Source organism: Diuraphis noxia, unplaced genomic scaffold (genome assembly GCF_037042655.1).
Source record: "Diuraphis noxia isolate RWA-SAM2 unplaced genomic scaffold, SU_Dnox_SAM2 contig0001, whole genome shotgun sequence".
NCBI lineage: Eukaryota > Metazoa > Arthropoda > Insecta > Hemiptera > Aphididae > Diuraphis > Diuraphis noxia.
Window position 1 is genome coordinate 103,595,182 of NW_028301711.1, and position 14,801 is coordinate 103,609,982.

The 14,801-nt window shown below is 32.0% G+C and overlaps 1 protein-coding gene across 1 annotated transcript; it reads right to left on the reverse strand.

Annotated features, from left to right (window-relative positions):
- Window positions 1–1,619: 1,619 nt before the first annotated feature.
- LOC107171953 (uncharacterized) lies at window positions 1,620–4,408 on the reverse strand. The gene is made up of 2 exons (XM_015522217.2): window positions 2,150–4,408; window positions 1,620–1,904 (listed from the first exon to the last, which is right to left on the reverse strand). Exons 1-2 carry the CDS (start codon window positions 4,406–4,408, stop codon window positions 1,620–1,622), a joined length of 2,544 nt encoding a protein of 847 aa, XP_015377703.2.
- Between the last annotated feature and the right edge of the window lie 10,393 nt (window positions 4,409–14,801).

Sequence of the window (14,801 nt, forward strand, 5' to 3'; positions counted from 1 at the left end):
AAAAATATATATATAAATATGTTATAATATATGTTGGTATATTTAATTTAGATTTCTCCAATTCAGAGTTTGTGAGAAACTTGTTTTAAATTTACAATTCTTATACAATATAAATCGGATGATTAGTGGATGTCTCTCTGCTGTACCTATACTGCTGTACAGGTATCGAGTTATATACTTTTAAAACGGATGAAGTTGAATTTAAATTTAATGATATTCTATCTTAGTATACGAAAAACGATTCTGTGTTATTATTTCAACTCATAAGAACTCTATTTTAACAAATTCTAATAATTACATTTTTTGTCAAAATTTTACATTATCGTGAGAATATTAACTCTAATAGTAATTTGAAAATTTTTAGCGCAGCTAACTTACATTCCGAAATACGAAGGTTTATACACTATGTATACAGATGTTTTTTCATGTGGTTCAAACTACAATATCACAGCAAGCACTAACTTATTAACAATTGGTAAAATATGCACCGAAGTGAATCACCTTGAGGGGCCTCTATAAGGTTGTAATTTGACGGTGTCACGACGAGGGAAGAGTATGGAATACATTATCATTATCACCCAAATACGCCGTGAGAGATTAACATCAGGGATTCCATTTAAAAACAAACAAATAGTTTTACGCGAATCTGAATCGATATGATGTTGGTGCTGTGGCGGAACTGGTGGTGGGGCCCGGGGATTGATCCCCGGTTGTAAAATCTTAGTGGGCGTAATTCCTTTGAGGCTCTTCATTTAATGTTTGGTGTTAGAAGTTAAGAAAATATTTTTATTTCACATAATTTGTTTATGAAGTGATAACGTTTGAAGAAATAAAAACGAAAAATAAAATCATACATGGCATAAAATAATCAATTGTCATTCTATTATTAGAGCGCGTGGCTGCGCAATCGGCGTACATCGACATATTATTATAGAATATAGATTATATACTATAGAAAGTAGAGACAGACTAATACTAAAAAATTAAATATAAACGTATAATATCAATAATAAATATAAATATAATAAATATGAATGTTATCGTCGACGGATGGCGACAGCGGAGAAAAATAGTAAAACATTAAATACCACAGTGATTTATCACTGATAAATAATATCAATTATTATTCAATCACTTCACATTAATTGTTATAGTATATGGTAGTGTGACGTCATGATAATGTTATCACACCGCGATAAGATTTATTGGTTTCAAACAAACACATTCCACATTGGTTTTTCAAAGTGAAATACAGTTTTGAATGTACTACTTAGTATTTACACTTAATTGTAAGACAATAATACTAGTGTTACTAAATTAGTGTTAATACTGATCATGGCAGCGTCTAGTTGGATCAAATTGCATTGTGTTTATGCATTTTTTAAAGAAGAAGTAAAGTTAGTCAAAAGGGGTGAAAATGCATATGAAAGTGGTTATGTGAAGGAATGTATTTATGTAAACAATAATTTAAAAGGTGTAGTTAAAGCTAGTATGAGGGATCAAATATACTGTATATAAGTAAACCAATGAATAATCATTTCTGTTATAGTTGTGTTTAGTATTTTAGGTAGCTATAGATATAAGATAATTTCTAGGTATTAACAATAATGTAGTTAGCATTAAGTGGCTAGTAGTTCGTCGGAGTTGCTTGTCCATTTCTTCAACTCCAGACCAAACTTGGTTAGATTATGATCGAGTCTGGACTTGAGCAACAGTACTTCTTCCACCGTATCTGCACTCGTACAAATATCATCCATATATGTCTGCTTTAAATGTGCTTGACTAACATCTGGAGCATGGTCAACTACCAAAGAAGCTATCTGCTTAATAACTCTAAGAGCTAGGAACGGAGTACAAATTAATCCGTAAGTCACTGTATTTAACTCAAATTCCTTTAGTTCTTCCTGTGGTGATTTTCGCCAAAAAATGTGCTGTTAAGGTCGATATTTGGGATGAATCTAAAACTGTCTGTACATCTTACAAATATCTCCAGTGAAGGCTATGCGATTCAAACGGAATCCAAGTAATATATCTACCACGTCTCTCTATAATTTTGGTCCTGCATACAAGCAATCGTTTAGAGAGATACCAGACACTCCCCGAGCAGAGCCATCGAAAACAACCCGCAACTTTAGGTTCTCTCCTTCACCCTTGCAAATTCCATGGTGAGGAATAAATACGTTCCTGGTGTTGTAGTAAGGGACATATGGTTTTGTTTCTCGTATTCTTCCATGAAGTTGTAATAGTGTGAATAAAGAACTTCATCCTTGGCAAGTTTGTGTTCCAACTGAACAAATCGTTTTATTGTGACCGCTTTGGAACCCAACAGTGACGGATAAATATTCTTACGTAGTGGTAAAGGAACCACAAATCGTCCGTCTTTATCTCGCTCGGTTTCTGTTCGGAAAATTTCTTCACAACGCCCTTCTTCGGTGAACTTTACCGGAGCTTCAGCTGGTTCTTCGATCGACCAGAACTTTTCCATCATGGACTCTACTGAACTAGTCATACACACGGATTTCATTGAAACGATTTCGATGTCTGGGGAGGCAACAGATCCGAGAAGTACCCAACCGAACTTGGTACTAAACACCGAGGGTAATCCAGATCCTAAGACAACTGAACGATCGCCCCAAACTAAAGGAAATACATCGGCTCCAAGTTGCAACTCTATTGGAGCTGGCCTGTCAAAGCTAGGATCGGCAAGATCTAGATGGCCACATTTATTGTGGATAATAGACGGAAGCTGTTTAGCTGGTAGATCAATTGTGATCCGAGGAAGAACAAAAGCCTTTACTAAAAACTCTGGTGGGTTTTGCGACCTGGGAATCACCTGACAAGTAGTCACTCCTGATACGCTGAAAAAACTTTGACCCGACAATCCAGAAATGGGAACAGTCCATTTGGAGATCCTGAGACCCAAGTGTATGACGCAATCCAATGTGATGGCGCTTATCTGTGAAGCGGAATATATTAATCCCCTGACAGTGTGAATCGTTCCATTGGCATCTTTGACGTGTACCAGCACTGTTCCCAACAACACTGATACAGAATCATGACTTCCTAAACATGAAGTCTGTGGAATAAGGTTGACCGGTTCTGGAACTACTTCACGATGTAGCAAACTATGGTGTTGATGAGTGCACACCTGACACTTCAGTTTGCACTTGTTTGCCCAATGCCCTTCTCCAGAGCACACTAAGCATAACCGATGACCAGTGACTAATTTAAATCGTTCATCGACCGTCAACTGCCGAAAACGATCACAATCAGCTAACGAATGATTTGAGCCACAACAACGGCACTTAATATTTGAGGATCTTGAGGTCACCAAGGCAGTTGGACGCTTGGCGTGCGATTGCTGTTCCATCTTCTTTTTTACTGTTCCGAAAATCGTCAAAGGTTTTTTCTCTACCGAAGACCTTACTGAGCCAGACGATGGTCTAACTTGGGCACCTCCGTTTTCCACAACTTGGAGACGACGTTTCACAAACTGGCTAAGCTCATCAAAGCTTGGAAATGTTGCTTTATTTTCGGCTTCGAACAGTTTTCGACTGATTATTGGCAACGTCCTTGACACCAAAACAAATAAAATGAAGGATCCGAGATCTGGAATCTCCAAACTTTGTAATATGGCAACATCTTCGTCAAACCGGTTTAGGAATTCCGTGAGTGTATCTGGATTTTCCTGGGTGGATATAGAAGCTGACAACAAATCATCCAAAATATCTGACGCCAACGAACGGGGTTTATCATATTGGTGGACCAACGTGTCCCAAGCAAATTTATATGTATTCGCTGATACCGTTATTACCTTTAACACTTCTGCAGGATCTTCGTTCAAGCAACCTAACGAATAATACAATTTGTCCACATCAGCTATTTCAGGATCATTGTGAACAACCGTCATAAAACGATCTCGAAATACCGGCCAATTTTTCAATTTTCCGTCAAATTTAGGAAGAGGTATCTCAGGCAATCGGTAAGCACGTTTCTGGACCAACTCAGTCGGAGCTTTAGGCAACGAAGAGGACGTAGAATCACCATCGGTCGATGTAGTTTGTTTCAAAACAACAGAGCCATCTGATCTGTCACCCACCCTGGCAGAATACTTAAGGGCTACTGCCTTAATACTCGTCACCAGATTACTCACTCTGATTTCTTCATCATAAGAAAACTCAGTAACACGATCTGCCTCGATCAACTCATCGAGGTAAAAGTCGTTTTCGACGTTGAATCGTTGCCAAAGCTCATCCAGACTATTGACGGCAATTAAAAATTGCGACATGGTTATATCATCCGGTTGAATAATGCTTGCCTGCTGGTGTAAGTCTTCAAAACGAGGAATTGTCGAGCTCCTTTTTGCCAGGGCTCGCCTGATTGACTTCTTGATGTAAACCGTGTCCATTATTAAAGAAAATAAGATGAAGACCGGGGTTTAAAATTGCTATACTGCTATTTACAAAATTTACTGCATCCTATTTTACTTCGCCTTACTGCCATTGAAAAGGTGCAACAAAAAATGGCTAACAACTAAGAAATTATTGGCAGTCACTTGGTTACAATAAGTGGAGAATGGTCTCGTCGTAAACTTGTTGAATTACCCAAAATTGGAGGTTTTTTACAACATTTAATACCTTTGACAACAATGGAACATTATCATGTACTGGTCAATACGTTAAAAAAGGTTGAGCATAAACAAAAGTTGGTGAGTAAAATATGAATTTAATGTTATAAAAATATAATTAAAATATGTTTGATCAACATTTAGTTAACTGGTTTTATTTGGTTATAATTCATAATTCTAATTCTTCTCTTATGAAAATTAAATTATTGTATTGTTAATGAATTACAAATAAATAAAGTACCTTATTGCCTATTGGGTACTCAGATGTAGTAAATATTATTAAATTATTTATGCTTGTTACTTGTTGTAGATTGTATATTTGCATTCGGCTGTATCAAAAGTCCAATCAATGGAAATAGGTACAGTAATTTTAAGAGTACTAGACATCATTATTTCTAAACAATTATTAATGGAGTTCACTTTCAAAGGCACTAAAACTAAGCCAGCATTTTTTGAAAGTGTTTTATATAAAATATTGGACGGTAAAATCATTGTCTATATCTTAATTATGTCAACAAAAAAATCCATAACCTGCTTTTTGTGTTACATGTGTTACAGAAGTTACAGTTGGGCTTCAGAAATCTAAAATTACTTCAGGAGAATTAGACCCATTTGACATTAAAGTGTCAAACCTGGTGAAACACGCGAAGAGGGATTATGAAATAATGGTGAAAAAGTATTCAAACATAAACGAATGTAAATAATCCTAGTCTATAATTTTGAATACAATTATAATATGTGATTTGTTATTTAAACACAATACTTTTATAAATGTACACTGTACTCATACGATACTATAACATATATCTCAGACTTTTTTTATAAATTCACTTAATACATATAGTATAGTATCTACACTTGCTTTTATTGAGTGAAATATAAACACACAAGCGCATTCAACAATTTTTGTTTCAGTCCAACCGACACAAGTAGATAAACAAACATTATAAATATGTATGCATGTATGTACGAACACTAAACTAATTAATAAATTTCTTTTTTGTTGTTATATCTTCTTATACTCGTATTGTTCTACTGATGTTAATTGATTGTATTAATGTTATTAAGGTAGAACTGTGTCTTAATTATGTAGTACATACAAACATACCTACACACAGAATAAGTATTATTATAGGTACATATTATACATTTTCTTACACAATTTGTTTGTACATACATAACACATTCTATAGATAGTTATTATGGATACCTATATAGTGTTCTATATAGGTTCCAGCTCTTTAAACTTAATTCAGCAGTTAAAATTAATTAATTGGCCTATAACAAAAGTCATTACATTACACCTGCCTTTTTTACTCAATCTTCATACTAAGTACATTGAGATATGTTAATTCCTTAATAAAAATAAAATTGTATCCACTCAACCTAACTTATAGGTGTTCGGGGACGTCCAAATTGAGGAGGAGGAGGGCACGGAATTCGTCGAAGTCCAGATGGAGGAAGAGGAGGGCGTGCAAGTTGTCTATGTCTCGGCGGAGAAGGGGGAGGGCGTGGAAATCTTCGACACATTGCGTTTCCGCTGATTTCAAAATGTCTCAGGGTATTGCCCTCCAAATGAGACGGAAGTTCGGAGGAGTGGAACAATTACGTCAACAAAACAAATCAGTCACTGATGTAGCCGTCATTAAGTTGGAACAGAGGGTGATATTTTACTTAATAACTAAAGAACATAATTGACAAAAACCAACTTATCAGTCGATCTATGTTAGTTTAACTAGACTCAAAGAACTATGTACCGAGTTAGAGATTAACAGTCTTGAATGCCCAAAAATGGGATGTGGGCTGGACGGGTTACAATGGGAAACTGTTCACAAAATGTTGCAATTTATTTTAAAAAATACAGGAGTTACAGTTTACGTCTATACGAAAGACGAATTAACAGAAGCAGAGAAAATGCAATTAATTAGAGAACTCCACATAAATCCCTTGGGGGGACATCAAGGGGTAAGCGGAACTTTCAACAGATTGTACACAGAACATCATTGGAAAGGGATGAGAAAACAAATCAAGGAATTTATAAAAAAATGTCTGTCATGCCAAAAAAATAAAACTGCTACGCGGATACCAAAAGAACCTATGGTGATCACCACTACAGCGACCATAGCATTTGAAAAGATTTTCCTCGACGTCGTCGGACCTTTACCACGATCTCATAATGGAAACTCATTAATTCTGGCAATGCAGGATGACCTCACCAAATTTGCATGGGTTTCTCCAATGGAGAACCATGAAGTTAATACAGTAGCACAGAACTTTGTGACTCAATTCTTGTATTTACATGGATTGCCTCAGTCTCGTAACTGACTGTGGTACCGAGTTATTGAGCAAAATATTTAAAGAAGTGTGTATGCTTCTCAAAATCCGCCAGACATCAACCACACCGTACCACCCCAAAGTAATGGGAGTCTTGAGAGGAGCCATCGCACCTTCGGGGAGTATTTGCGGAACTTCATTGAGAAAGATCCACAAAATTGGGATATCAAAATTACGCGATGTTTTGCCATAACTCAACCATCCATTCAGCCACAAAATTTCAACCATACCATTTAGTTTATGGAAACCCAGTGACAATCCCTACATCTCTCACTAATGAGCCAGAGCCTCGATACAACTATAACGACTTTCAATGTGAAATAAAAAAACAGATGCAAGAATCACAATCATTAGCCAGGAATCATTTGTTGAAAGCCAAGGGAAAATCCAAAGAATATTTTGACAGAAACTCAAAGCGACAGGATTTTAACCTAGGAGGTAAGGTTTTGTTACTAGATAAGACATCAAAAAATAAATTAACTCCCAGATGATTGGGACCATTTGAGATACTAGAAACAGATCCTAAACAAAATAATGTTATTCTAAAAAAAAAAAAAGGAAAAGATCAGAGAATTCATCACAATCTTCTAAAAAAAATTTCATGAATGACGACTTATACAATAATTCTGTTCTAGGGTAATTATAATGACAAGACCAAAATCGGGACAGACAGGTTGTATCCTTGTGTTGCTATGGCCTCCGATCATTTTTGCCCAGTATCCTCAAGAACCACTAGCGAACGTGACCAAGTACCAGAACTACAAAAGCGTCTATTTTAAATTTTTAGGAAATGTAAGAACCTCAAACGCTGGTTGGGACTTAGTCACTTATATAGATTTTAACAAGTACGTTTTGAGATATACAGAGTTAGAGTCATTATATAATAACACCGCAGACATTTGTTCAATGATTACACAGAACTTTGAGAATTCAGATAATTCCCATACATGCCAACTATTTGCACAAGCAACACTACCTTATCTGTTTGAGATCCAGACAAACCATCAGACTATCCTGTCATCAATTGGACCAAAGATCGCTACAATAGATAGAATTCGTCGTGGGTTTGGGAATACCTTGAAGCGTTTGGCCAACGTTCTTTATGGAATTTCTTCAAACCTTGATTACGAATTAATATTTAACAAGATCATTGATTTTACAAACAATAAACGGACTTATACAGATTTAATAAAGAAAAATCTTAGAATATTCCAAACAGATATAAGTGAAACAAATAGAACATTGGATGAGATCAAAGAAATTCAACAGAGATTTGAAAATAATGTCAAATACTTGAATGAACAGGTGAGACAAAATACGCAAGAAATTAACGAATTAAAAATAAAATCAAAGTTGCTAGAACAATCAGTGCTTATCGAAATAATTTTGAATCAGTATGCTTACGACATGCAAAACATAATAGCGATCATCAATTCAGCAACTAATGGTAAAATCCATACAAGTGTGATACCATTAAACAAGTGGTTGACTGAACTCATGGAAATTGAACTTATGCTATCTAAAGGAACACGCCTTCCATTAGATGTAACTGCAGAATCCATTCCCGAATTCATTAGTATATATGAGACTACAATATTTCAAAAAAATCATTTTTTAATATTCGTTGCAAACATTCCATTAATATCAGAGGACGAGTATATGTTATACCGTCCAATTCCGTTACCAATAATTTATGAAGGGAATAGTTTGATTTTAATTGAAACACAAATAGAAAATCTCGCTCTCAGTAAGGATAGCAAACGTTTCCTAGCGTTAACAAATAAACAATGGGAAACATGTAAACCTCTAAGCCATTACACATTATATAAAGGTTGACAATTCTTACACCATAGATCTAAATCAAATTTATGTGAATTAGCAATTCATAAAAAAAACCTAGACCCTCGATCATGCAAAATTAAATTTGTAATGTCAGATATAACTATTTGGCATCACTTGACATCATCAAACTCGTGGTTATTTTATACACAAGGTGAAACTCTAGTAGTTAATTGCAATGATCTCTCCAGAACCTACGAATTAGAGATCTCTGGTTGTAGGTAAATTGACCATCCTACCTTCGTGTGAACTTCACACACATGATTCAATTTTGTTACCATCAGAAAAATCAGATTTAGAACAAAACCTAGATAATATTATTCCTGAAAATTCGAAAGTAAATGTAAAATTTTTTGTAATGGAAATGTTAAACTCAGTGATACCACAATACTTAACAAAATTGCAATTACCTAATCAAAGACTTAATAGAATTTGCGAAACAGTTGAAAGAATTAGATAAGTTACAAAAAATTATACCAGAACCTTCTTTTATTATTAATGTAAACTTTCATCTAGCCATAATGTACAGTACATTGACTGTAAGCCTTACAATTACAATTATTTTAGTGTATTATTTTATATAAAAAAAAAAATGTTAAGTTGTACAACCAGGATTTAGCCGAAATAGAAGTTAAAGGAAATCAAAACGATTAAAATAAATTTTTATTCACGAATATTTTTTTTTCCCCATTATTATTATTTTTTATTTATTAAAATTTGATATTATATAAGAAACTTGTAGACTATTTAGCCCCTATGTTTCATTTAAGTTAGGGGGCGTTAAAAACCACTGTTTTAACTAGTATATGTTGATATTAGTATGTGTATATGTTAATATTATTATATGTATATGTGTAAGCCGTCGTCGGGCTCAAGGAATGTGCTGATGAAGCGATCGAGACCCGACGACCTGCCTGGACGCCTCGCGCATAGAAGGCGAGTGTGGCAGTCCAGGATTGGAGACAGAGAATCACGTTTGTACAGAACATTCAGGCCTTATTTTTCATTAATATAGTTGTACGTTTATTCTTAATTACAAATACAGAAAGTTAATCAGTCCTAAAGTGTTTGTGAATTTATTTGTGAGGACATCTCAGGATCGTCCATAAAAACATTTTGAATTAATTAGACAATTATAATTTAAAAATTATTTAACAGATGTCAAATAATAAAATAAATTTGTTACCTTCAATAATAAAACACATTTTCAAACTTGAAATTTTAAAACATTTATTGACTATTGTTTAAAAGAAATCAGTCAAATCAATGATAAATTGTGTTATCAAAATTATCATGATAAGATACAAATGACCTACTAGTAATGGCGGATATTTGGCTTCAAACGTTTATATGGTTAGTATAGGGAACCTAGCAATCTAGTTTATTATCTCTATCTGTGGTAGCATGTTTCGACTGTTATCACTTTTTTCTGTGATATTGATAATTTAAATTTTAAAAAATTAGGATATACCATTGAACTATATAATAACTGGAACGCTCACCGCCCATATGACTAATGTAAATAAAACTGAGCGAACGTGTTAGAAAGAGATAACGAATACTTTAGGTGTTTCTATCTCTGTCTTTATTGATAATACGCCGTACCGTATTCATTTTCAATGTTTACAGGCATACAATTTTTATAATTTGATTGACTTGGAATAAGAATTTAGCTAAATTCATTTAACTAAATTTCTACTCTGATAGTGAAATTGTATAAAAATTAAATTTTTGTACTATTTGTCTCTAGGCGTTTAGTAAAATGCCTGATTTGACTATATGCCTACGACATATATACTGTATAACAGAGGTGGCCAGCGAAAAGAGACTCGCGAGCCACCAAATATATAAATATGGAAGAGCCTAAATGTAAAAAAATTTCATATTATTAAATAATTTATAATCCTATAATCTATATGATATTGTAAATTGATATAATTTGTAAAAAAATTATACCAAGAACACTTTATTTTTACTAATTTTTTTATACATTGTAGACTGTAGTTTAATAAAATATTATATGTTTTCAAATACATAAATTCATATAAAAAAATTTTTTTTGTAAAAATGTTACAAAAAGATGCGAAAGTTTGGTTTGGTTTGGTTTACCCCTGCTGTATAATATACCTATGCTATATTTACTATCCATTCAAAATTTATAAAAAAAAATAACCAACCTGGGAAAGTAAATATATAGTTATTTCATATTTCAAACAATTGTATTTCATTCTGTTTCTGTATATTACATTTTTTAAATAAATAAATAAGTAAATAATTTAAACATATCAACAACATTGCTAAAAAAAATATAAATTGGTTGTCAATTTATCAAGCTGACAGTTTAATTTCGGAATGCAGGTAAGATTTAATGCTAATTAATCCAAATATTTATGGTATAATATTATGTATATATACGTATATTTATATTATAAATAAATATCTCGTTGTTCAATAATTATTATTCAAGCGTCAAGCCGCTTAAATCGTAAAATACTATTAGTTATTAGTTTATTACTTAAAAGTTAAAACAGCATTATAAAATAAAATTACAATTTGGCGCCGTATGTTAAACAAGGATAGATACACCTAATGTATACGCTATCTCTTTTTAATATCCTCGCTCGGGCCACACTGCGTGGTGAGCGTTCCAGTTATTATATAGTTCAATGGATATACATTAAGCATTGCGATACGGTTATAACATCATACCGGTCATCCGCTGCCAACATCATGCCGAGCCTCTAGCTCAAGGTCAACAGAAATATTTATCGGTGATCAATGGGATTTTGATAGCTGTCGCTTCTATTATGTTCTATGCTACTTATAAAGTTATAAATTATAACACGTATTTCTAGTCACTGATAGATATTTTACCTAATACATATTATTATATTAACCATAATAATAATATCTAGGTACTAGGTAGGTCTTAGGTATCTAATCTAAATAACTTGCCATTGTTGTTGAGTCTAAATCAGATGATCTATTTTTTTTATCTTTAGATAAGAACATAATTATTGTATTAAAATGTTTGTAAAATTCTTAGTTAGTCTATAATTATTTATAAATGCTGAGTCTAAAAGTTCAAAAGAATTATAATGATATTATTATTGCGAATTCTTGGATTTCTTTGAAAATGTTGCTGATGTTGTGTATTTTTTGAATTGCAAATAAATTTGCCTACTCGTTGAAATTAGCTATAACTATATTTTTAAATAGGTACAATTTAAATAAAATTGAAACTTTAAGTAGGTATTTTACCAAACGTTCGAAATACGAGTACGTTCGAATTACCTATTTATAAATTACTGTGAAGCTACGTAGATATCTAATAAAAGTTGTATGTATACCATTATTGAAGTTAATACAATATTAATTATTATCCATGGAGTCATACAAAGTAGTCAAACGTTTAGAAGTTCTACGACTTTTAATTCACATATGAAATAATCTCAGTATAATTATCATTGAAAATTATTTTTTTTTTTTTATATATAAATTAACAAAAAACGAAAATTAAATATTGAATGATATTATTGAGTAAACTATGAGAAATGAATATTTATTAAACTATTATATAAATATATTGAATTAATATTGCATTTTGAAGTAAAATGTAATCAAAAATACTTAGAGTACAAAATAAAAAATTACAATTTACATACATTTTTGTATAAATCTTGTATTTCAAATATTTGGAATTCAATGGATCTTATCAAATATTTATATAATTGTATAGATTGACAATTGATGTGTGGGTATGCAAATTCTCTACGGATTGTTACACCTTTCATTATATTGTACCTATATAATAAAAATAACAAAATTTAAATATTTGTAAAAATTAAACAAAAAAATTAACAAATTTTTAATACTTAAATTAATAGTAATGTCTATTATATATCAGGAGTAATTTATTTATTCTCCAACTTTTGTTTTTTGTTAGAGATATCTAATTTTAATGATTCTAACTTAAGTGCATTTTTAGCTCTAAGAAAAACTATTTCCTCATCTAACAAAACTTCTTCTTTGACCAAAATTGTTTTTTGTAGTTCAACCAATTCTAATCTTTTTTCTGCTAATAAAGAAAATTTTTCACTGGCTGATGCCTGACAGTTGTTTTTTCATTTTAAAATTCTTTAATTTTATACCTATATTTTTAGTTTAGTTAAATGCATTTTTTTTATTCATTTTTACAGTTTTAGGCTTTTTTCCATACAATTTATGTTGCTGCAAACGTTTAAAAATTTTTACAATGCTTATAATGTTATAATAATATTATATTATATTATAATTAGTATGTATTTGTATGTTTACAGCCAGCTTTTACGCGGTAAAAAAAATTGTTCAAGCGGAAATGTTCCGCTCCGAGAACACCGATTTACCGCGTAACACAATACGATGATTACACAAAATTGTCCGTCTATTTGCCCCTTACACAAAAATATTTACCGCATCAACAATTTGTTTATTAGATTTTCAGTTTTTTTTTTTAATTTTTCAATCAAATATCGCTAATTTTTATAAAAATAATATTTCAAGTAAAGAACACAAATTATTTAATAAACTATTTTATTTTGTTAAATAAAATTATACAAGTTTTCTTCCTTCTCTAGTAAAAAGTAAATATTCTACAATACGATCATGAATTAATAAACAATAAGCAGTTACACCTGTAAGGGATTCCGATACTTCAATTTCCAATTGAACGTCCACTGCTGAGGCTGTTGCCGATTCATTCTGTTTTGAAGTATCAATAACTATAATGGGTGCGTTCGTTAGTAAAGTAGATGGACTCAATATAGGGTTCCGTATACTTTTTTCGTAATACGATTCTTGAAACGATGTATACATATCATATAATAAAGAAAAATTATTTAAAAAAAAATCTAAATTCAAATTATTAAATAATGAGATTACCAGTATACCGTGACATCTCTTCTATTAAAAAAATTTGTTTTTCTTGTTGTTTTTTAGATTTCTTAGTTCTATTACTCCTGCATTTAATATACGTTTCTGATTGTACTTCTAACAGCTCATTTATAAATACAAAAATATTTGGGTGCCCACTATAGAAACAACTGTTGAGTTTAGAATGAAAACTCTCACAACTATTAGTAGTTCTATTTAAAGTAGTTGAGAATTGAGCCCATATACTTGGTGGAAAACTAGCTTTTGGAGAAATATAATTATCAAATACGTAGTCCATAAATTCTTCAATTCTTTCGTCACCTGTTGGTCGAATTGCCATCAACTCGTCTGTAAAGCAGTCGATAACTTCTATTGGCCTTAAAAAAGGTAAGCCAAAAAACAATTTCAAAAAATTACCGGTCTCGTTTTCTGAACTAGTGTCTTTGTAAATTGCCGACAGACCTAGATTCTGAATTTTCCGATTGCGTGTGTTTCCATGGCGCTTTTTGGCAGTGAAGGATGAATAGTAGAACGAGCTCGATGTATATTATGCCGTATTAGAGATAAGTCATTATTCATTAAAGTACTTATATCTCCGAGTTTCAACTCTCTGTGAATCAATTTTGAAGGCTTTTCAAAAACATCTTCAACAGCTTTCCTTTTTAAGGAATTGCTCAGCGCTCGCCACTTACTAATATTTTCGTCAATTTTATCATGCTTATGATCTGTGTTACTTTCTATAATCTTATTATTATCGATTTTTAAATAACACTTACAGCTACTCTCAGAGGCGTGCTCAGGATTTTTATATGGGGGGGGGGGGTCACTTAATATATTTTAATAGATCTATTTAATAATTTAAAATTTCGGTATTATACAAAATATCATATATTTATTATAGATAATATACATTACACACATTAAGTTTTTAAATAATATCTATTGAATACCTTTCATCATCCAAAATCTCAATAATATTTGGTTGGCTTTTTGAAAACAATTTTAAAAAGTGTTCACCCTTTAATATTGCTACTTTATGATACTCATGTTCATTATGCTTTTCAAATACCTATTAATTAATTAAAGTTAT

Bases quoted from the DNA above. Each gene is read 5' to 3' on its own strand.
- LOC107171953 (XM_015522217.2), bottom strand. From the start codon at position 4,408: ATGGACACGGTTTACATCAAGAAGTCAATCAGGCGAGCCCTGGCAAAA. The intron at 1,905-2,149 runs GTGAAGGAGAGA...AAATCACCACAG, and splicing joins TCACCATGGAATTTGCAAGG to GAAGAACTAAAGGAATTTGA.